The 25,360-nt window shown below is 40.3% G+C and overlaps 1 protein-coding gene across 4 annotated transcripts; it reads left to right on the top strand.

Annotated features, from left to right (window-relative positions):
* Positions 1-870: 870 nt before the first annotated feature.
* Positions 871-25,360, top strand: TRPC1 (transient receptor potential cation channel subfamily C member 1). 4 transcript variants are annotated; one of them, XR_013839369.1, is made up of 14 exons: positions 871-1,244; positions 4,582-4,736; positions 4,928-5,029; positions 5,833-6,041; positions 7,352-7,483; positions 8,258-8,453; positions 10,008-10,344; positions 12,413-12,552; positions 15,235-15,378; positions 17,702-17,877; positions 18,007-18,208; positions 19,405-19,599; positions 21,545-23,245; positions 23,297-25,360. XR_013839369.1 is itself a non-coding variant. In XM_079977825.1 (13 exons), the coding sequence occupies exons 1-13, from the start codon at positions 1,109-1,111 to the stop codon at positions 21,770-21,772; spliced, it is 2,352 nt and encodes a 783-aa protein (XP_079833951.1). In that variant the 5' UTR covers positions 871-1,108; the 3' UTR covers positions 21,773-25,360. The 4 variants fall into 4 exon arrangements, 3 of the variants coding, with proteins under 3 accessions (XP_079833951.1, XP_079833952.1, XP_079833953.1); XM_079977825.1 differs by having other exon boundaries at positions 21,545-25,360; XM_079977826.1 differs by having other exon boundaries at positions 872-1,244; positions 5,833-6,035; positions 21,545-25,360.

Consider the following 25,360-nt stretch of genomic DNA (forward strand, 5'->3'; position numbering starts at 1 on the left):
TTTCTCCTGTGGTCAGCATGGAAGGAGGAGGCACCAGCAGCCATGGGCAAATAGCAAGGACAGACTGGAACCGCTTCCTCAAACTTAAAAACTGGGGGAAAGGGAGCATCCCACATTCTGTGCACAAGGCTTAATCCTCAGCATTGCCAGTTGAGAGGACCACAGATAGAGGGGTCTGGAAAGATCACATTGTGAATACTGTATGTGGAGCAGGAAAAAGGGAGGAAAGCTGGGAGGCAAGTATCTCCTCACCCTTTTGGTGTTTTCTTGGGAGAAGGGATTCAAACCCAGGTCATCAGAGCTCACACACTGAACCACATTTCACTGAGGTTCTTTTTCTAAAAAAAACCCCATAGGCTGCAAAATGGCTTGGGCCAACCTGGCAAGTTACTTCTCCTGCAATTGATAACAAGCTTCAAATGCCTGCACTTAAGCATGTTCAAGGTTAAGTTTCTAGAAAACAGAACCAGTGGGACGAGTGTTGGACCTAGGAGGCTAGGGTTCAAATCCCCACTCGGGCAGGAAGCTCACTGGGTGACCTCGGACCAGCCACTCACCTAGCCTAACCTCCCTCGCAGGATTGTTGCGAGGATGCAATGGGGGAGGAGAACTCTTGTCTGCCACCTTGACCTTTTTGGAGAAAAAAGGGGATTGCATTGCAATCGAATTTTAATGGCCTGCGGCAGTTCCTTTCAAAATACCTCCCAGTGACCTGAATTATAGCTGTATCTAAGGTCTACAATGCGGCGGAGGAGGGATGAGAATATTTGCTCTGTGCCCCCTCCCCTGCCTGCTGATGTTTCCCAGCTGCCTCACGAGGCACGAATGAAGAGAGCGCGCGGCTGCTTAGGCCACCGCGGAGCACAGCCTCGAGACCGCGGAGCCTCCCTGCGCCTGCGCGGAGATCTCTCCCTCCTGCTTGGACATCTCCATCGCCGCTCGGCTGTTCTCCGGCCTCTTGCGCGCCAGAGGGGCGCGCTTGGCCGGCCTGGCGGGCGGCGACTCCCGGGCTGCAGCTGCTGCGTGAGGGAAGGGGAGCGTGAGGGAGTAGAGGAAGGGCCCTTCCCGCGGCGCGGCCTCTCCCGATGGGCCTCCGCCTGGCGGGGCTATGGCTGCTCTTTACCAGAGCGCGGACCCGTCGGCCTCGGCCTCCCCTAACAAGCTGCTGGCGCTGAAGGATGTCCGGCAGGTGAAGGAGGAGACCACCTTGGACGAGAAGCTCTTCCTGCTCGCCTGCGACAAAGGTAGGGCGTCGCTTAGGACGGGCCGTTGCGGGCCTCGCATGGAGAGGATTTAGGGCGGCGGCGGCAGCGGCAGCTTGACGCGCAAACCTCCCACTCGGCTCCGGCTCCTAAGGGGCTCATGAACTCTGAGGAGAGAGGGAGTCCGTGCCCCCCTCCGCTGCGCGAAAAGTGATGGATACCGGGAACATTATATTGCCACTATGGTTGTGGCCGCTATACGTTGGTGGCTGAAGTGTGTTAACGGATGCTGAGCAGCCGATGAGGCTTCCCGTCAGGATTGCAGGATCTCCCAGTCCCTGGATCACAGCTGTAAACTTTTCCCTTTTTTAAAGGGAAATTCCCTTATTTCGAATAGGATTCCTCGCAAGAAAAGGGAAAGGTTGACAGCTAGGCCCTGTATTTGAATGTGTGCCTCGCTCTTTCTCAGCCTCTTTGCCTCTCACACCCGCACCCACTTCCTCACGGGATGATGATGACCTGCACAGGTTGTTTGCTGCCTCTCAAACCCAACCTTCCTCGCACTGCCTTGTGGTTATATATATATATATATATATGCCACAGGGAAAACACAAAAGCAGGGGCAAGGTGGATGAAGCGCCTTCTTAGAAAGTCGGATTTAACTTGGCAGCAAAATGATCTCCTTGAATGAACATCCTTTGGGGTGTTTTGTCTACCCCCCCCCCCCAGTTTCCAACGCATAGCTGTCAACGTTTCCCTTCTTTTAAGGGAAATTCCCTTATTCCGAATAGGATCCCTCGCAAGAAAAGGGAAAAGTTGACAGCTATGTCCCAACGTGGGGCACATGCCCCACAGGCGGGCAATTTGGTTTTGAAGGAAGGCAATTCGAGAATGAGTTATTAACAGTAAATGGCTTTTTAGGCTTCCTCTGTGTGAATAGGAGATCACTTTTAGAATAATAAGAATTATATGTCAGGGGCAGGCTGGGAAGGGTCAGGATTTTAGAGATGCTTAGATGGGGCATGGCCAAAAAACGGTTGGGAACCACTGGTCTACCCTTTGCGCAGCGGGTTGAAAATGTTGCTGGCTTCTGTCCTTGAGGACGAATAGGGCTTTTCTCCCTTTTCTCCATTCATGATATTGGGAAGAGAGTTCATCTGAAATTCTGTTGGTTTCTGCATAATCAATTGAGCTCTCTTATGTCCAAGTACTGCATTTCTGTTAGTTTGCTTTCATGGGGTGCACTGCCTACTCCTGGTTGCAATCACCTTCTGAGTTGCGAGGGTTCAGGTGACTTGGATTCAAATCCCCACTCAATCTGTGAAACATGCTAGGTGAACTTGGGCAAGTTGCACACTTGTGGCCTCACCTTTGCTCAAGGTTGCTGTGAGGGTAAAGTGGTAGAAGGGAGGGAGAACCAGTGAACGCATTTAACTACCTGAGTATTTTTTTTCCTGTTTGCAGCTTGTTCTGGCCTTGTGCCTTTCCTCCTGCCATTTATGGATGTGCAGTAGGGCAGTCAACAGAGCACTGTGTGCCTGCCCATCACAGTCATTTTCTTCATTAGTTTGTCACTCAGCCTATGCAGGGCAGACAGATTCACCACCTACAGGGTGCTCCACTAAACAGCTGACATGGGGAATAAATGAGGGGACCATAAAAATGTTGCCTCCTTCCCCAGTCATCTGGCACGTGACTTGGCTAACTCACTTTACCTTTTGACAGGCTAGCCTTCCTGTTGGTTTTAATTTATTATTTCACATGCATTCATGTAAAAAGTGGGGGGAACAGTAATAATCTGGAAGTGATTCTTTATATATGTGGGCAACATAAAGGTTAATGAGATTTAGAAATGTATGTAATAAGTACAAAAATTATTAACTGCTCTTTTTTTGATTGCTGTTACTCATTACGTTATTAATGCTAATTTAATTTCCACTTTCTCTTGCTGAAGCATCACCTTACTAAAAATTAAAAATAGATAATATCAGAAAGACCTTCACATGTTATAAAATCAACATTTCTGTCTAATACACAAAATGTGTGAAGGCATTCTGACTTTTTTCACTTTCCCACTTGGATCCAAATAATTTGTTTTGTTTAAATTTTAAAAATATGTACACAATGAGAAGAAACAGACGTAACGTACCTTGAAATATGGAGCCCAATATTTTTGCCATGTTTTAAAACTAACATGGGGGTTTCCTTGTGAGTTGTGTGGCTTTGGTCCTGTGGAAATATTTGAAATGGTATGACCTGTAACAATATGTGACTTTTATAATATGTCACCTGCTATCTTGTACAGAAAGGTAAATGTTAGAAGATGGTGGCAGAGGTTGGGTGTTATTCTTTCAGGGAGAGAAGCAGGATTATAGTATTCTGTTTGTGGGGTTGCAACTGCATCAAGAGATGTTAAATAACTATGAAGTTCGAGCATTTTTGTATAGTTGGCTGGGGGGGGGATTTTTAGATAAAGAGTTTCATTTCTAGAAATTTACTTAGTGGGAGGCTAATTTTTTCCTATAAAACTACTCACAATTCACCAGTCATTTCTAGTTTCCTACACTTGCTGTAGTACCTGCTGCTTCGTGGATAGAAGTATTTTTGTATACTAATTTTCAATCAAAGGATAGTGGTTCTTCCAGTTCACCACTTGTTGCCACCATAGTTCTTCTATCTAGGATATTATTTCAGATCCCGAGTTTCTTCTTATGGACTGGAACATAACAAACAGAATAAAGTATTTAAGTGTACATGATAAAAATGTTATATACTCCACATATTTACTGTACACCACACTATGCATCTAATTTAGTTGCAAGATATGATTAGTGCTAATAGTATGTTAGGTGGGCAGGATGAGGGAAGGATAGTTAAAGCTTTATTTTGTCACTGGAATTTGAGAGCTGAGAGCGTTGCTCATTGGCTAGGCAGTACATGTGCAAGGATCGGTGCTTGTGCATTGCAAGTGTAGGATGTAGGTTTTTAAAATCTCTACTTTGGAAAGCAGTTTGGTGTCACTAAATCAGAGTGTTAAAGCATCTGCTGCACAGCAGAACATAGAACTAAGCTTGTAGGGATGACTGAATTTAAAAATAAGTGTAATATTTATTTGTGGTGCAGGGGTTAGAGTGTTGGACTAGGACCTGAAACATGGGGCTCAAATCCTCGCTCAACCATGCAGCTCGCTGGGTTACCAACTCTCAGTCTAACCTACCTCACAGAGTTGTTTTGAGAATAATACAGAGAAGGTGAGAACAATGCATGGCATATTGAGCCCCTTGGAGGAAAAGAGGAGTAAATATAATATTGTATAATATGATGGAATATCAGCAAATAAAAAGCACTAAAATAGGTTTTTTGTCTATTACTGGTTTAGGTGACTTTTACATGGTGAAGAAACTTTTAGAAGAGAATAGCTCTGGTGATATGAATATAAATTGTGTGGATGTGCTTGGGAGAAATGCTGTTACCATAACTATTGAAAATGAGAATCTAGACATACTACAGCTGCTCCTGGATTATGGCTGTCAGGTACTATCATCTTGTTGTTGTTGTTGATAGCCATTGGAATAATCATGAGATTTAACTTATTTTTACCTGTTGTTTCAGAAAAGAAACATTTTCCTTCAGTGAACCTGTCTTTGTCATTTTTGAAAAATAGTCTTTTGTTCCACAGTATGCAGGTTGCTATTACTTCTGCTTTAATGTTCCATTTTTTTCAGTCTACAGATGCACTCTTGGTGGCCATTGACTCAGAGGTTGTGGGAGCTGTAGATATACTCCTTAATCATCGACCCAAACGAACCAGTAGACCAACAATTGTTGTTAGTATTACATAAATTAAAAGTATTATGCCCTGTCTTAATACTGTTGTTCTGCTCAGATCTTTGTGTTAAGCACATACAGTAGTACCTTGGTTCTCGAACGGCTTAGTTGTCAAACAAATTGGCTCCTGAACACCGCAAACCCAGAAGTAAGTACTCTGGTTTGCGAACGTTTTTTGGAAGCCGAACGTCCGGAATGGCTTCCACTTGAGTGCAGGAAGCTCCTGCAGCCAATCAGAAGCCACACCTTGGTTTTTGAATGGTTTCAGGAGTCGGACTCCCAGAACGGATTAAGTTCGAGAACCAAGATACCACAGTATTTGATAGTGGAAGTTTTGGAGAGTACATTTAAGTGTCTTTTGGAGAGTACATTTAAGGTTATATATCTGAAAATGAGCAGGGTATTTTTGTTTTTGTTTTCCTTTTTGGGAGAGGAATGGGTGGGGTTTTAAAATTATTTGTACCCTGTAGCTATCATTATCAATACTCAGACTTGGACTGAGCCAGGGCTATCTTGGATTTAAGCAAAAGTAGAGTAGCAATAACTAGGGCTTTTTTCAGCCAGAAATCAGTTCCGGCAGCTCTAGCTAAAAGAGATGTAGCTATTAAATGGCAGTGTGGTACAAAATTAACAAGGTGAATTATATTTTCTGCCATAAGCACATTCAGTTCTGAAGATTTAAAGTTTTAAAATGTGAGAGACTGCAATAAATATATTATTTTTGGCTGTAGATTTGACAATTTTTAGATTTAATCTCTGATTTAACAATTCATAAAGCCAGGCTTCTTTCTCTCTGTTTCAGAAATTAATGGAACGTATTCAGAATCCAGAATATTCAACAACAATGGATGTGGCACCAGTCATTTTAGCTGCTCACCGTAACAACTATGAAATTCTCACTATGCTATTAAAGCAAGATGTGTCACTACCGAAACCTCATGCTGTTGGCTGTGAATGTACATTATGTACTGCCAAGAACAAAAAAGATAGCCTTCGGCACTCCAGGTTACAGTAATTAGCTGTTTATTAATGCATGTAATTTCCTTCCTGTCTTTTAGAAGTAGATTTTAAGCAACCACTTACCTGATCACTTGTAGTGAGTAAGAATCATTTTGAGAGAAAATCCAAAGTTCAATGATAGTGCACATGCTTTGCATGCAAAATATCCCAGGTTCAATCCCAGGCATCTGGGAAATGGCTCTGGAGAGTGTAGGCAATATTGAACTAGATGGACCAGTGGTCTTACTCTGTATAAGGCAGATTCCTTTGTTTCAGGTGACCCAGGAGAGAAGTTTTTATAAAAGAGGGTTGGTTATTCCCCCCCCCCTTTCAGGTCATTATAAACCACAGACATGAAATAGATAATTGCATGACCTTCTGCTAAACTGAGAAGAGGACTGTCCCTTTTCTCAAGATTTTTAGCCTGCCACATATTTCAGCATGAGGGACGTGAGAGGTTTTCCCCTCTTTGTACTGTGTTCTGATATTATTTATGCAAGATTGTAATGCAGCACATAAATGGGTGGCAGGGTGGTGATATGGCAGGCCAGGATGGAAGCAAAACTAGACAGACTTTTCTATGTCCCAGCCTCCAGGCTTTTCAGCCATTAGGGAGCCAGTTACATTCAGACACCCCTGTTAGTGAGTTATTGTATTATTGCAAATAGCATAGCAACCAAATATGTTCCAGCTGAATTGTACAGGATGTCTCTAATTATGTACTCAGACTTAAAGTTTGGGTTCCACTTCCAGTATAACGGGAATTCTGCAAGTATTTGCTGCAGTTTTCATTTTAATATTAGTGTGCTTATCCTTTTGAAATAGCTAATGTACCCCCCCCCTCTATATATATATTTGTTATTGTGCAAAACTGTTTAGCCTGCCAAACAGCTAGTAACTTGCATTCTCTGCTGGTCATGGAGAAAATAAGTTTTCTTCCTTAATGGCTAGCATGAAAACAAGCAGGCTGGCAGAGTAGGAACATAGCAATTCATCCCTCATTTGTCAGCCTGATCATGAAGTTGCCACCAGAAATTTTTCACTCCTGGTGGCTACCGGGTGAGTTGCTAACTACAAAGTTGAATTAATAAGCTTTCTTCAATGCTGAAGCCAAAATACACTTAAGTAATTTGCCTTAGCATGCATGCTTTTGGGGAGTACCTAGGGCATTTTGTGTTTCTTTTGTCGTACTGGAAATGGCTTTAAATGTAGATAAATATACCAGACACCTGAAATTAAACAGATTACAAACAATGAGCTGAAAATACTATTGAGTAAAAACTGGTTGACTTAAGATGTATTCTTTGATATTTTTATAACAGATTTCGTCTTGATATTTATCGATGTTTGGCCAGTCCTGCCCTAATAATGTTGACGGAGGAGGATCCAATTCTGAGAGCCTTTGAACTTAGTGCAGATTTAAGAGAACTCAGCCTTGTAGAAGTTGAATTCAGGTATCAGTAACAAAGTAATTCCTAATTCCTACTACTGTTTCCTTTTTAGTATTATGCTTCTAAATATAATTGGATGCAGGCACTTCACAAGTGAGTCAGCAAAATCCCAATGATCAGTTGTAAATGATATCAGAGAATTTACAGTGGAATCCTATGAATTTGTGCTTAGGATTGGTTTTGGCTAATGCTCCTAAGTTTTATAAAGGACCAATTTGGCTGCAAACTAATATGTTTCAGTTGCTAGAGCAAATGATCCATATGACTCATTGACTAAATGTGTTAATTACACAATGGGAAAAATTGATTGCAGTCTATTGGTTGGATCTAGAACAAAGTTAGTCACACTTACTAAAATCAAATGAATCATGACTAACTTGTCCCATTGATTTCAGTTAGACTAAAGCTTGCCTGATTTAGTCTGGATCCAGCCCATTGATTTTAAATCAGTCCTCTTTCATCGATGAGTTAAATCATCCATTTGAATCACATTCATTTTTTGCTCATTCCAGTCTGTATTCAGTTTGAAGGACCTTTCTTTGGCGAAATTAACATTAAAAAGACATAAGATCGTGAGACCTCTGTGTGAGACCAAAGGCTCATAACGTGGAGCATCTTGGTCTTACTTGGCCCACAAGCAGGACCTGAGTGCAAGAGCACTCTCTGTGATTCCCTGCAGCTGGTATTCTGCAGCATACTGCCTCCCAAGAGTTAAAGTAAAATATATTCATCATGTCCATTGTATGTTAGTATGCTTTTACCTTCTCTATATCCTAGAAATGATTATGAAGAATTAGCTCAACAGTGTAAAACCTTTGCTAAAGATTTGCTTGCACAAGCCCGGAATTCTCGGGAGCTTGAAGTTATACTCAACCATACAGCAAGTGATGAGCATGTGGATAAAAGGGGGCTGTTAGAAGAGAGAATGAACTTGAGTCGCCTAAAGCTTGCTATTAAATACAACCAAAAAGAGGTATGTCTTTCTTTCTTTCTTTCTTTCTTTCTTTCTTTCTTTCTTTCTTTCTTTTTTTGCTAATGTATTATAAAGCTGTCCGACTAATTGATGGGACAGACCAGACTATGATAGATACATATCTTCATAGACACACTGCTTCTAATAGTTTCAAGAACCGCAGCATTAGGTAAGTAAAGAGTTGTATCCAATACTAGTCCCATCAAATGGAGAACATCCATTACGGTAGAGAAAATTGCTTGCAGAACTATGTATCCCGGGCAAAATTGCATACATGTGTATTTGGAGAAATTCACTCTATAATGTTGATGAGTCTTCTTAAACTTCATGAATTGATGGAGAAATGTGAAGAACTGAAGTGAGGATTGGAAAAATACGAATTGAGAAGAAACTAAAATGACAGACTTGTTCATCCCTAGTTGTGAAGTTCTGTTTGTTATCTTGTTCCTGAATAATTATTCTAAATTTTACCTCTTAAAAACAGAACCATTGAAGTTAGAGTTCGGATCCGCACAACAGGGTGAACTCTCATTGCTCTGTCCCAGCTTCTGCCAACCTAGCAGCTTGAAAGCATACCAGCGGAAGTAGATAACTTCCTCTGTGGCAGGAAGTTAAACGGCATTTCCGTGCGCTCTGGCTTACGTCATGGTGTCACGTTGCACCAGTAGTGGTTTAGTCATGCTGACCTAGAAAGCTGTCTGAGGACAAACACCGGCTCCCTCAGCTGGAAAAGCAAGATGAGCACCGTACCCATGGTCGCGTTTGACAGAACCATCCAATGGTCCTTTACCTTTTTACCTTTTACCACTACAGTGGCAGGTGGCACTGTGGTCTAAACCACAGATCCTAGGGCTTGCTGATCAGAAGGTTGGCGGTTCGAATCCCCGTGACGGGGTGAGCTCCCGTTGCTCTGTCCCTGCTCCTGCCAACCTAGCAGTTCAAAAGCATGTCAAAGTGCAAGTAGATAAATAGGTACCGTTGTGGCGGGAAGGTAAACGGCGTTTCTGTGCGCTGCTCCGGTTCGCCAGAAGCGGCTTAGTCATGCTAGCCACATGACCCGGAAAAACTGTCTGCAGACAAACGCCGGCTCCCTTGGCCTGTAAAGCAAGATGAGTGTGCAACCTCAGAGTCGTCCGTGACTGGACTTAATGGTCAGGGGTCCCTTTACATTTACTACAGTCGTATCTTGGTTTTCGAACAGCTTAGTTCACAAACAACTTGGAACTCGAACGTCACAAATCCAGGTGTAGGTGTTCCAGTTTGCGAACTTTGCCTCGGAAGCTGAAAGTCTGGCGCGACTTCCGCAGCTTACAATTTTCTGCAGGATGCTCCTGCAGCCAATCAAAAGCCGTGCTTTGGCTTCTGAATGTTTTGGAAGTCGAACGGACTTCTGGAATGTATTCTGTTCGAATACCAAGGTACGACTGTATAAATTGTACAGTACAATTGTAATCTTACCCCGTTTTCTCCCCACTGGTTTAAATAAACTTGAGTAATGAGTTATTGGCTACTTTGGACAGTATTTATTGATGTAAAATTCTTTTCCTATTGCAGTTTGTTTCTCAGTCTAATTGCCAGCAATTTCTCAATACTGTCTGGTTTGGACAAATGGCTGGTTACCGTCGCAAGCACACGTTTAAGAAGATTTTGACTGTCCTGACAGTTGGTATATTTTGGCCAATACTGTCTCTTTGTTACTTGTTGGCGCCAAAATCTCAAATAGGCCGAATAATTCACACTCCGTTTATGAAGTTTATCATTCATGGAGCATCATATTTCACATTTCTGCTCTTGCTTAACTTGTACTCACTTGTCTACAATGAAGATAAAAAAAATACCATGGGGCCAGAATTGGAGAGAATAGACTATCTTCTACTATTTTGGCTAATCGGTAAGTATAAAATGGTTATAAAATTAATTGTTACAACTCTAACATTGGAGCCCTGGCAATATTGTCTAGTAATGGAAAAAGGCATATTTCATCTTATTTTGACTGGGAGGAACATACCAGTCTTAATATAGTTGAAGGATATATTTTTATTTTACCAGGCTTTATGTGCCATTACTATCTATGGGTGTGACTGATTATGCTGTAGTTGGATCTATATAGGGCATAAGAGTTGGGAGTTTTGTTTGTGTGCACAGACATTGTAACACTGCAGTAGGAAAATGAGAGCACTCTTTCAGTCTCCCATACCTTTTAAACCCTCTCCTGGTCTACGTTCCTCTACTAGTTTCCTTTGAGTGTATTTACTTATGCTAAGGAGAGAAGGCTCTATCGTCACTGGGGAACCCCATACCTTTGAAGGGAAAAATAATGTGATTCTTAAGGTTTCTAAAAAGATCCCAGAGGTGAAAGTCTCGTAAGAATTCAGCCAAACAACAAATTACCATTAAAAGACTTAAATGTGGACAGGCATGTTTGTTGTTGGTTCATGCAACTCTTCTATTTCATATATGAACTGTAGGGTGAGGGGGTCTAAAAAAAGGTGGGTGTCATATCACAGAAGCTGAATACCTTCACATCTTCTGTTGTGTAGACTTTCTTCTCTTTCCCCACCTTCAGTACTGGAAGTGAATCAGGGTGGGGAGAAAAGTACTTGAAGTGATAAAAGTGTAGCAAGTTAAGGCAAGGGAAGGGAAGGGGATGAGTTTAGTTCTTACCAGGTTGCATCTTTGGTTGTAAAAAAGAATGGAATCACACAGACCTGTGACAGGCACCCACATTTGTATTCATATCTATTTTACCCCTCAACAACAACAAAAAAGTTGGAATTGTCATATATTATAGTTGCACATTCCATTTTCATACATGAAAGTAATACTTTGTAAGAAGTTTTCAGGTATGAGAAGTAGTCCCTGTGGGGCCAATTCACATATAGCTAGAGTATGCAAGGTGTGGGAGCATGAAAATGTGTGTCTCCAGCCCATACACAACAAAGCTGTGATGTTGTTATTTTGTACTATTCCCGCCCCCTTTATATGGAAGGAAGGATTGTGTAAATCATTCCTACAGTCCACATAACAAGTTTTATGAAAATAGAACTTAAATATTTGTAGACTTGCACCATGTTTATAGAGAACTCTGTTCCTTGAAGTGTGTCAGCTGTCTTTCCAGAAACAGTTTGCAGATTATTTAAAGTAACTACAGAACCAGCAGAGGGAGCATGGATCACTACTTTTCAACATTGCTTGTTAAAATGAATTCAGCAACCTTTGCTATTATTTTCTAAATGCAAATGAAATTACAGTTGTACTTGGGGCACTAAACCATAGCTTAATCTTTTGTGAAGCATACTGCTTAACTAATAATGGCCCTATATATTCTTTATGCTCAGTTTGGAATTGTGTATGTTGCTATTATTACAAATGTTTGATAATAAAGTAGTATAGAATGTACTGCTGGGGGGCAGGGGAAGCATAATGTGACGTTGACTAGAAATTTTAAAACTATTAACATTTACTATTGACATAAGAGGCTAGCAGGAGGATATCATTTACATAGAAGTTTTTTTTCCTTAGAAAGAGATGTAGATAGAGACATTGCTTTTGAGACTCACTTCTTGCTATTTTTAACCACACTGATTATGACTTTGAAAAGAGAGACGAGAATATGAAAGGCTGCTAAAGGATAGCACCAACATTGCTTGAGTTTTGACTCCAGGTTAAAATGTGACTATCTACCCAAGCCACTATAGTGGTACCCTTGCTTGGCTGTTGTAGTTATGTTGTTAGCATAATTCCCACTGTTTTTTAGAAGGTGTGGATCCCTTCTTGCATTTAACCCAATGTTTCTTTGGCAGTACACACAATTCTTATGTTCCTCTGCTCCCCATTAGTCTGGGAGCGGGGGGAGAGGTACTTTTGTAGTTGATGGAAAGACACATAGAATACACTGAAATCACTGTGAAATGAATCCAGTATATCTCACTCACTGTGTTCTGTTTCTCTGCTCTAAGGAATGGTGTGGTCAGATGTTAAAAGGCTCTGGTATGAAGGCTTAGAAGACTTCTTAGAAGAATCCCGAAATCAACTTAGTTTTGTCATGAATTCGCTCTATTTGGCAACTTTTGCTCTCAAAGTAGTTGCCCATAACAAGGTAAACATCAACTCAGTATTTGATAACACTGTGTTGTGCAGAATCCTGTATAACCTTTAAAAAAATAAGTTTAAAAAATGTTTTAAAACAACAAAACTCTTGGTGGTTGACACCAGCATAAAATTACACTGTTTTTCAAAATGGAGGGCGTCCTAGGAACACTCATTCTTAATTTAAAGCCTCAAAGTATGTCTTTGATTTCAGTCTCTATATATTTAGCACTAGTAGAGAAAGTAAGCATGTTGAGTCTTTCTGTTTTCTTCTGTTTTTGGTGTGTTTGATGGTGTATTCGAGTGTTTTTATTCTATTATAGAAAAAAGGGATGTGAACCAACAGCAACATTACTATTCATCCAAGTAGATTTGTAGTCTTATCTGAAATTAGTTGCATTCATTGTTGTCATCCATCTGGAGTGTGACTCTGGGGGTGAAGTCAAACTGCTGGAGAATCACAGCGCCTCCTGTGGCTGCAGAGACTGGTAACTCGTAACTGCTGCCTCCCACCTTGTTTCTGCTGCAGTAGCAGCACCAAAGTGACTCCCTGGGGTGCAAGCCTGGCTAGCGTGTATGAAAGTCCTGGGCTGCCCAGATGACAAGGCCACTACCTCTTGACCTCACAGATGTGACCCAAAGGAAAGCAGAGCATTCATAAGTCTCATGTATTGTGCACATATTATAAAATGAAACTGGGGATTTATGTGCCATATGAGTATATAATACAGAGGCTTATACATCAGACACCTACTAATTCTAATTAGACACATTTTTTTCCAGTGAAGGCTGTGTTACAAGCTTTAGCTACAGCCTAGAATCATCAAATTGTGGAGATAGAAGGTATCCTGAGGGTCATCTAGTCCAACCCCCTGCAATGCAGAAATAAACATTCCCTTTATTTTCTTGGAGAATATTTGTGAAACATTGGCTTATTTGCTATGATCAGCAAATCATCTGTTTTCCTAAAGGTGATGAAATCTGATTAATTTATACATTGTTTTGCAAATTAATAAAGTGCTTTATAGCCTGTATCCTGCTTTCCCTCACAGTAACTTTGGGTGGAGTTCTGCTTACATTCCCATAAGGCACTAAGACTTAGAATTGTGACTAGCTGAAGGCCACAGAGCCAATGGCAGAAGCGAGACATGGCAGAAGCGAGACTGGGGGAAGAGGTGGAATTTTCATCAGGACCGCATGGAGAAAGGCTTTAAGGCCTTTCCATCAGTGCCATTATCCTGATATGGATTGGGGTCTCTGCAGCTGATGCTTAAAGCGTGCGTGGGTAGAGAGGAACACACAGAGAGATGTAAATGCAGATACACATTTATTGTACTGTGCAGTTTGGCCCTAAGGGAGTGTGGCTGCGTTTGATACATCCATCCTTTGTGCTTCCCTTCCCTTTCGTTTTCACTTCACTTTAGATTACAAGCTTCTTTGGGACCTTTTTATTTTTAAATGCAGGCCGCTAAAGTATTGGGTGTATTAATCATGCCATATATAATAATAATATGGGCCTTTCTTCATGAGAATAATGTATGTGCAGCTTTTTAATTTTGAACCCCTTGGTTTGGTGAGATATCTATCTTACCAATCTCTCTAGTACAGTGTTCCTTCATCTATGTTAACTGTGGTAGGTATTAGTTACAATTTGCTCCCAACCCAAGATCTGAATCCAGGTTATGAATCTTGAGTGAGGAATGTACCCTGATTAGGATTAATCATTGTTAATGTTAATACAGACATGATACTGAACAATGGCCAAGAGTCACAAGGAAACGTGCTCTTGAGATGAGGGCATGTGATCTACTGTAGATGAGGGCATGTGATCTACTGCCCACTCCCAGTCATGACTAATGGAGGGAAAACAAATCGGTACCAGCCTTAATGGATGGCAGAAATCGTCTTGCTGCAACTGTATTAATCTGAACCACTCAGATATTTTTTCCCCATGTGGCTGCCTTTCTTGTTGTCTGGTATTCATTTGGAATGCAAGATAAAGCTGTATCTTCTTAGCTCTGCTTGCTAGTCATGTAAGAACGTTCCAGATTAAATAGGCTTATTTCTATCCTGACAAAATATTGCCTTGAGTCAGAAAATCTCATTCAAATAAAGCTAGCTTATATTTTAGACAGAAATAAATTGAGTGTTAAAAAAAAAAGTCAGTAGGGCAGCTGTTGGATCATTGGTCCATTATTTTACCTCATTCAGTTCTGGATCTTATCCTGGATTGTTAGCAGCTGGAGAATACTCGTTTCTTTGCAGCCTCCTGTTGGCTACATTCAGTAGCAATGTCAAGCCATGCTTTGTTATGAGCAAGCCTCAGGGTGGTGTGTTCCTTCCTTGTCTTGCCATCTCTTCTTTTTAACATGAGCTGGCGGATTTGTAACAAATTATAGTTTGCTGTTTCATCCAAAATACACTGAGCATTGGTTTGTGCAAATCAGTGTTCACTGCATTTGGATATAACAGCAAAATATCATTATCCTGGAAATTATAAACCATTACTACTGATCTTTGCCTTTCACACCTTAAAAGGGGGAAAGGAAATGTGTGACCCTTGGTGCTTGCGATTTGTTTATGGTTGGAATATAGGCTACAATCAGATAGTGTGTGTCATTGGTTGATGAAAGCTATCACTGGATTATCTATTATAACTTAAAGTAACTTCAACTTCTTCCAAAAACTCTAGTTCCACAATTTTGCTGAGAGGAAGGATTGGGATGCCTTCCACCCTACCCTGGTGGCAGAAGGTCTGTTTGCTTTTGCCAACGTTCTGAGTTACCTTCGACTTTTCTTCATGTATACAACAAGCTCTGTCCTAGGCCCACTTCAGGTAAGTTGTCCTAGGGGCAAAATGGCTAGGTGTAATTGCCTCTGGTTTTTCAGATAGACTCTCTACTTATGTTTAAATATCCATCATTGTGTGTATTGATAGTTATTCGTTCTGTGGTTGGATAGTGACCTGATTATGTGGGCTTATTGGGGCATATAAAGTGGTGGTTCTTTCACTGGGCTAGAAATTTTAGAAATGAAACTAAAATGGCATTATACATGATACACAAAGGAGTGCAGCATCCTTTAAAAAGGAAATTGCTTTATGTGCCATTCAAAGGTGAACTGAGATCAAAGCGTTAGCAGCACATCCTATTTATAGTGCCAGATATTCTGGAAATAATTCAGAGGCCTAGTTCCAAAGATATCTAGTTGTGTGACAACAGCAACCAAGGAAGGTAATATAAAAGAGTGCACACCTGTCTGTTAGACACAACTCAAAGAGCCATATTATTGTTGTGTTCCTCCCCGATTACAGTTAACACATGAGACATAAGAAAAAACATCAAATGTTACCCATAAGACTCTTCATGTCACAGCAGAGAGAGTTCTCCAGTTTTTATTCCTTTCTATCTTACCAACTTAATCCCATTTTCTATTGCAAATTCCTCATTAATAATACAGGGAGGCAACATATTAAACATTAAAAAGTCCGTATTCATTTTTGAAGACGTTCACTATGTAACGTACATATTTATTTACGTACTGCAACTATAACATGCATTTATATTAGCCCTCTATGTAGTGAAGTCAGAAATCCAGTTGTACATAAACAGCCAACAGTCACCCCATTCAGTGGCACACTGGAGCTTTCGTTGTTCTTGTTGGCGACCATAGACTGACCCACATACTTATCCAAAAGTAGGTCATGACTTTCAAATGCCCATAAACTGCACCCCATCAGAGAAATGAAACACATATTAATGCAACACCTTTATATTTTTATATACACTTTCAAAGCAGTTTGCCACCTTCCTTTATCTCCAACTATGAACGCTTTTAATAAATTATTTGAAAAGCTGAATAAATTGATGTTTATATTTATTGTAAGTTGCTTTGTGGATACACGGGTCAAAATGCGGGATGGATATATCCTAACTTTACTGCGACTAAAAACAGTCTTTACAATAATCTTTACAATAAGATTGTTTTTGTGTAACAAACGCTTCAGATTTTCACAAAAAAGTGTCTTCTACAAATGTATAACACTTTGTAGCTGTAACGCTGACTACTAAAGTCCGTGCCTAAATTATAGCTACCCTTAACAGGATTTGTTTTGTCATCCTATTAATCTCTTTGGGCAGTAAAAAAAGAATCTGGTACCCCTAGTATCTGTGCAGTACTCCAGAGAAAGTGCTATAGCCCTTCCCATTTTTGTTTTAGGGTTAGTGTAAAACAGGGATAGCCAGCATAGTGCCTTCTAGATGTTGTGGAGTACAATTCCCATCATCCTTGATCATTGACCATGTTGGCTGGGGAATATGAAGACTGTAGGCCACAACATCTGAGGGGTACCACATAGGCTAACCCTGCTATAGAAATTATACATCAGAGCTTTAAATCTGTTTATTAATTTCATAACCCAATCCTATGCATATTTACTCATAAGTCCGCAATCCTTTGCACTCATGCTTGGATGTAAACCTCATGGAACATAGTTAAAGTTTTCATACCATCTTCAGTCATGAAATTGTTAAAGATTATATGTATATACATACGTAGTTTTATTTGTATGCTGCCTTTCCGTAGTTTAAAACTATGCTCAGGATGGCTTCTAAAATGAACTACCTAATTAAAAAAATGAAGCACCTAATTAAAGCATAACAAAAAGTTGTCATAAATAAGTAAAACATCAAAAAGTACGCAACCAAATTGAACAATTTCCACATAAATCATAAGATCTAAAATAAAGATACAAAAAATAATATCAGCAACATAACTCCTTAACCAATACCCCAGATTATCATTGATTCTATGTGTTATAGTTATTATTTTTGCTTCATATATATCATTTGAGTTAAGGAAACAGTCTGTATTTTACTTTTACTATGAGAATAAAAATGATTCAGGATAAAATAGCATGTGTGTTTGTACAGTACAGTACAGTACAATAAAATTTAATTCTTGTAGTCTGTGGTTTTATCACAGCTCTCTCCCAACAGTGTTCAGAACAGCTGCTTGACTTTTTTATAGTGTCGTGAATTTGGTCAGGAAAATCTGCTTGTCCTGGAAATAGTTTTTCTAGCATGCCTTCTTCATATGCAATCACCATTTGATATTTCATTGCTGTTTAAAACTGAGAACAAATTAATATGTTCCTACAGATTTCAATGGGGCAGATGTTGCAGGACTTCGGAAAATTTCTTGGAATGTTTCTTCTTGTGTTGTTCTCATTCACCATTGGGTTGACCCAACTGTATGATAAAGGGTTCACTGTGGATGAAGAAAAGGACTGTGCTGGGATTTTCTGTGAGCAGCAAAGCAATGATACCTTCCACTCGTGAGTTTCATAGTGTTGATTGAGATCACAGTTTTTCTTTTATAAAACATGAGTGCATTGATTCCATTGATCTGGCCTTTAATGCACAGTAACTACTTGATCTAACTACAGTTTTTCTTTTCCCCCCAGATTTATTGGCACCTGCTTTGCCCTGTTTTGGTACATATTCTCTCTTGCACATGTAGCCATTTTTGTCACGAGATTTAGCTATGGCGAAGAACTACAGTCTTTTGTGGGTGCTGTTATTGTTGGCACATACAATGTAGTAGTTGTAATTGTCCTTACCAAGCTCTTGGTGGCGATGCTCCATAAAAGCTTTCAGCTGATAGCGGTAAGTGTTTTGAAAACAAGATTTATTGTATTTTAAGTGTCAACAGTGCTCTTGATTCTGTGTAGCACAATAATGTGGGGCTTGATCCGGAAGCTGCAGCTAGTGCAGAATGCTAGAACACAATTGCTGACAGGAGTGGGGTCTTGTCAGCATATAACACCTGTGCTCAGGTATCTACACTGGTTGCCAGTTTGCTGCCAGGCTGGGCTCAGGCTGTTATTTTTAGCATATATAAACCCCTTAACAATTTGGGACCCTTTTATGTACGAGATTGCTTTACCCCACATGTGCCCACTCAGCCACTTTGATCAGCGGAATTGTCCCTCCATCAGGTGACACAAAATGCCCATTCCACATTTGTAAGAGCTTGATCAGTTAGTGTGGCAGCACCTGTACTTTGGAAATCCTTGCCCATTCAGATCAAGCAGGTGGCTTCACTGTACAGTGGTACCTCGGGTTAAGTACTTAATTCGTTTCGGAGGTCCGTTCTTACCCTGAAACTGTTCTTAATCTGAAGCACCACTTTAGCTAATGGGGACTCCTGCTGCCGCTGCGCCGCCGGAGCCCGATTTCTGTTCTCATCCTGAAGCAAAGTTCTTAACCCAAGGTACTATTTCTGGGTTAGCGGAGTCTGTAACCTGAAGCGTATGTAACCTGAAGCGTATGTAACCCAAGGTACCACTGTACTCTTTTCAACACCTGCCCAAAACATTCTTGTTTGGACAAGCCTACCCAGAGACTTAGGAATGTATGTGTTAAAGTGTGGTTGTGGATTTCACACGATTTCACTGTTTTATCTTTTTGTAAACTGCTTTGAAGTTGTTGTTTTTACAATCAAGCAGTGTATAAATTTTATGAAACAAATAATAGACATGTAAATACATGGTGGCAAAATAGGTATTGTCGGGAATTCTGGCCCCATTATGAACTGAGCCCAAGCCTCTACCCAAGTTTGAGCCTGGTTCTTGGTGGGTTTGTTGTCAACCATCTCTTCTCACCTACAGCACCCTTACAAAGGGGAGATGGACAAGAAGCTTCATGCACATGGTTAAATATTGGGGGCATCTTCTTCTTTGTGCATGTGTGGGGGCTGCACTTTTGCGTGTGTTAATTCCCTGTCACTTAGTTTTGTAATTTATAATCACCGCTCAGCAGAACCTTTGATATCTGTTTTCCCAACCCCCCCATTAATTTAGAATCATGAAGATAAAGAATGGAAATTTGCTCGTGCCAAGCTCTGGCTTAGCTATTTCGATGATAAATGTACACTACCACCACCCTTCAATATTGTTCCATCTCCAAAGACTATATGCTACCTATTTAACAGCCTCAGTAAGTGGATCGGCTCTCATACATCATCTGGCAAAGTCAAGCGACAGAATAGTTTAAAGGTAAGAAATAGAAACATAGAACCATAAAAGCATAGAGTTGAAAGAAACCATGAGGGTCATGTAGTCCAATCCCTTGCAAATAGTTATAAAATACTAACAGGGAGTGCCCAGCGGTGCCCAGGAATTTTTAGAAACCAAAAGATACAGTGATTTTTAAATGGAGAGTGTAATTCGTGAGTTTACACCCATCATGCAAAAAACAATACCAAAAACCAGGCGACAAAATGGGTGAAGTCATGCCAAAGGCATGTTTTTGTCCACCACCTTGATTCAAAACGGTGCCTGGCATCCAAACATCAATGAAGTATCTTCCACAAGTCAGTTGCAAGCTATTTGAGTGCAACCTCTGAAGTCCTTTCTGCTTTTCCCTCTCATAACATTATTTAAGGGTTTAAAGTACAGTAGTGCAAATTCAGTGAGTTTTTTTTCTATAGCAAGATGTTAATTCTAAAATGATGCAGATTTGTTAGTTTTCCCCTACCATGTGCTAATTTTAAGCATGCCCTGTGACATGTCAAAACAAAATACCCAAAGGAAACACTGCAGCCTCTTTGTTTTACAACTGCTTTGAATAAACATATCTAGGGCACCCTCTCATCAGGTGTCATGATTACTAGAGTTCCTTTCGCAGGTAAAAATAATTGAAGAATCATCCCACATCTTAATACAGACCTTGGTATAGAGACAGGAATTTTTGGGTTTGTTCGGTTTTTTTTTTTTAAGGGAAGGCATGTTTTGTGCATGTAAAACTAGCATGGGTGGGCTTTCTCTTGCTCAGTGAGGCTTCTCCTTCCTCTATTGTTCTGCTTCCCATACAACACCTAAATATGCTGCAGAGGGTTTAGTGAACTCCCGGAGAATATTTGCTGGGTGGGAAGGCAAAGCACAGAGTGGAAGTCCCATTCTGCAAGTGATTTCCATTGCACATGCTGGTAGGCATAATTAGACGTAGCCCATTAATTTCTTACCCAGATAGATCATCAGTTCCAAACTCCAGATGTTTTGGGATTACAGTTCCCATCATCCCTGACCACTGGTCCTGTTAGCTAGGGCTGATGGGAGTTGTAGTCCCAAAACAGCTGGAGGGCCAATGCCTGCTCTATAGTAACTGTTTATCCTATGCTTAGTTTCTGCTATGTATATTGCTAAAGATGAGAAGAGATTAGAATTTGTTGATGGTTGTGTGTGTGTGTGTGTGTGTGCATGCTATACAGGCTGAAGCAGTCAAAATGCAGATTGCACTTCAAGACACATCATAAGATGCATATGTGCAGCATATTATTAAGGAGTTAAGCATTTAGAGGACATTCTAGTAAACAAAACTTTTACGTATTGTATTCATGGGATACACTGAATATTATCCATAAGTATAATCTTTCAATTCATGGCAGAGAGCTTAGAAAAGCTAGTCAAGCTGTAGACAAATACACATTATATAGTCAAAGAACTGAGCACCCAGGAAACATTTACTCAGCCAAGCAATTTGAAATCCATGGTGGAGCTATTAAGTGTAAAATGTTAGGTGGGGCATAAATATGGAGAGACAGGAGGGAACAGATAAGAGAGAGGGCACAAGGCAAACACACACACACTCAGAGCAGTTTGGGAATGGGAACTCAACACTGGCTCACTGCTGGCCACTTGAGACTCATAGCAGCCACTTCTGCTGAAAACTCTACATTGCTCTGCCACTACGCTGATCACAGGTGAGATGAACTATCCAGTATAGGAAGGTACGAAGACATCATCTACCAACCTTCCAGGATCTCTCTCCCTGTCTGTCAGGCATGCATGCGCAAATCCTGTATGACTGTGCAAAATAGAACATTGGGGTGGATCATGCCCAGTGTTATTCTACCATTATACACAAGCTTTTTAACTGGGGGGGGGGGGGGGTTCATAGCCATCTGTACATTATAAATAATATGTCACTGTTTGCTTACAGGAGTGGAGAAATCTGAAGCAAAAGAGAGATGAGAATTACCAAAAGGTGATGTGTTGCTTAGTTCATCGTTATTTGACTTCCATGAGACAGAGAATGCAAAGCACTGATCAAGCGACTGTAGAAAATCTCAACGAGCTGCGGCAAGACTTATCAAAATTCCGAAATGAAATGAGAGACCTGCTTGGGTTCCGGACTTCAAAGTATGCTATATTTTATCAAAGAAACTAGGAATCAAGGTTTTAAATAAAACACCTAAATTTAGACACCTTCATTGAAATATTTTTATTTTCAGCCCAAATAATAAAAGATGAAAATTTCTTCTTGTTACATTTTTAAAATGCCATTGCATGTGATGCAGCCAAACTCAATTGTGAAGAAAGTAACTATTTTTTGTTCTTTTGAGGCTTTTTATTAAGTATACAAAATGTAAAATTTGTACATAGTCTGCCAAATGCAAATGTAGAGTTTGTAATGTGTCATTAACAATTGGATCTCAGAATTTAGGCTGCATTCCTAACCCTTGAAGAAAGCACCATTCAATTCAATAGGACTTAAATATGGTACTTCTGAGTAGATAGACATGGTTAAGATTATGATTTGTTTGCACACATTTGCATTTTTGAGAAGGAAACAGTAATTGAATCTCCATACCCAAGACCAATATAGGGTAGGCAGCACAAATAACTATATTTACAATATTAAAAGATAGAAGTATATATGTGAGGAAGATATTGGAATACTTTAAAAGAGCACATTTGTGAAAAGACTATCAATAAAGATTACATAATACATTTTTAAAAAGCTATGAGAAGCCATATCATTATAACAATAATATTTGTCATTCTTGTACTCCACTCTACAGAATGATACCAAAGATATCACTTTGGAACTCGAATGATGATAATATTTTAGAAAATAGTTGAGTAAATTGCTGATAGATAATTCTAAGGTGTCATCTGTGTCCATGCCTTTTGGCTCTATTTAAATCAATTTGATTTCAAGTGAGTTCCTAAATTCACACTTACCGCACAGTACTGTACATGAAATACAGATTTTTCAGTTGTGGGCCCCAGACTCAGTGTTGAAATTGCAGTAAACACAGGGCAACCACTTGGGATTTAAACAAGCCACAACTTTATTGATTACAGATGTCAACAGGTTTGGACATAGGCATTTGGTGTGAGGGAGAGGGTGTGAGGAGAATCCCTGGCACTGAGCGCTTCCTGGCACCCCACTACACTTGCCACTGCTGGCTCCTGTAGCCCCGAAATCCTACCCTTGCTATTAGGGATTGGCGCTTAAAAGTGCTTTTTTTTCAACAATCTGTTGCCACTCACTGAAGAAAACACTTGGGAGGCCCAGCTTCAGTTTCGGACACTTCCAAGGCCCAGGATCTTCTTTGGGAGCCTCCTGGCAATGTCCTTCTTTGGCAGAGACCAAGCAGTGACTGAAAACAGAGCCCAGGCTCGGCTGCTTTATATGCCATGGGAACAGACCAGATGGGAGCCAGGGAGACTAAGTCTTCCTTCTGGTCTGCCCCCAAGCTGCATCCGCAAGCTTGCTGTGATTGGCTGAGACCATGGATGAGCCCCAGCAGTCAGCATGGCTGGGGGGGGGGAGAGAGAGAGAAACAATGTTTGCCCAGGCCACGGTGAAGCCAGGCAGGCACCTGCTGCCATCACCTGCGCTGGACTGCAAGTGGTGTCTCTCAGCAGGTAAGCGGTCACTTTATTCCTAAATATACCTATATAGATATCCTACAGATGACAACGAAATGAATTCAAAGCTGGTCTTCCGAGATCACAGCATTGGCTGTTACAGCAGCCTTCCCTAACCTGTTGCCTTCCAGATGTTTTGAACCACAGCTCTCAACAGTCATGCTGAAAGGTTGGGGGAAACTGTAGTAGGCAGTAGGCAAGCACTCTTTGTTATAACATTGTTAATGAAATGACATCTTGCTGTCATGCTGAAGCATTTCCTAGAATGGAAATTTTCTGTGTGTATACACATATCTACACCTGCGCATAAGGCTCGAGAGATTATGGCACCAGTTCTAGTTATCAGTGGGTCAAGGTAGATGCAGTGAATTTAAAATTCATTTATTTCATTGGAAGCATCCCAGATTTTTATGGGATTGGGTCCTGTGTGTTCATGGGAAATACTTTATGAAGATAGTAACAGTTTTGTCCTTATACTTCCTGTTTTGAATGCATCCTGCTTTTGCATTTTATCACTTATTTATACAATAAGTATTGTAATTATCTGCTGTTTCATTCTACTCGAGGAAGAATTAAGCTAGGGATTGTTAGTACAGAATACTGATGCTCTGTTTACTTGGGAAGGAAAACCTTCAGTGCATTATATGAGACTTTCTTTTTTAATTGCGAGGTGATGGGCACAATCCAGTGCTCTGTTAGGCTTGGTGCAGACGTAATGTTCTTTAAGAGACTGGTGCTTGTTCAGGTACTTAACCTGAACATGTGAGTGCAAAAAGTGTAGGGAGTACAAACATCAGCCCAACATCCCCATGTGTGCCACACTCTTCGTTCAACCTGAACCCACATGGGCAAAGATGGGAGGAATAACCCTTAATCCTATGCCATGGTTAAAACTTAGCACACCCATAGTAACAAAATGTTATCTCTGCACAGGGCATTGGTGTGCTTAAGTCTCATTGATGTCATGGGGTGTAAATATAGTAGGAATTGCTGTTGTCTGACTTTATATTAGCTTGCAGAATTTAAGGGCGAAAGGTGCTGGTCTCCTTGTAGCATAAATCGGGATGAATGAGGGAACAAGGTTTAAGTCAATATTCCTCCTATTTATTGTAATGATGTTTTTATGAAAATAATATATATTTTGTATATTAAAAAGATATATGTGTGACTTCATTAGAAAGAATGCAGATTACCTAAAGATTTTTTAAAAATTGTATGTAGACTTCAATATAAATAATGACTGAATCCTGTTTTATGAAAAAGCTGATGGCTTAAGATACATGAATGCTTTGTGCCATATGTTATGTCTTGTCTGCTGAAACACTACAGAAACAGAATAAATAACTATTTTTTGCAGGGGGAGGCAAATGCTGACCTAATGGATAATCTAAGAATCTGTTCAGCAAAATTGTTGTCATTGATACCGTATACAGTATATCACATGAAACTGTGCTTTGGAGATTTTAAGTGTAAAATGCGGAAGAAAAGCTACTTTTTTTTGTTGCACTATTTCCCCCCCTTCTTGTTTTCCTGACTTTTTCATGCAACCAGATTATAAACTGTGCTTCTGCTTTTTAAAAAGGCTTTATAGAAATAAATGACAAAACCTGTGTTTTCCAGGTTCTTACAACTAATTTGAGGGGCCCTTTCCAGAATCTTGTGGTACTGTGGTTGTAACTATTTTTAAGGAGTAGTTACAAATGATTTGCTCCAAATCTAGTCTTCTCTCAGACGTTATGTTTCTGTTTTTTTAAAAAAAAAAATCTTGCCATTATCATTCCACAAGCACACAGCATGAATAGCACAAAATAAGTGATACAGGAAAAAACTCAGAAAACCTGATGAGAATGTGTTTTCCTGCAGAATTCAGGGTTTATACTGTATACAATGCAGAATCCAATAAGGTACGACAGCAGTTGATGGCTTTCTGCTGATGAGCCAGCGGATGTCTTTGGGGTAATCCTTCCAGACTTGTGTTTCAAAGTGAATTTTCATTTCATATCATTCTTGAATTGGATACTTCTGTAATTTAAGCTTTTTTAAAGAGTTGTTTCATTTCCTAATAAGCTTTTTGACATTAAAGAATTGTTGCCTAAAA

Source organism: Podarcis cretensis (assembly GCF_951804945.1).
Source record: "Podarcis cretensis genome assembly, chromosome: 5".
Taxonomy (NCBI): domain Eukaryota; kingdom Metazoa; phylum Chordata; class Lepidosauria; order Squamata; family Lacertidae; genus Podarcis; species Podarcis cretensis.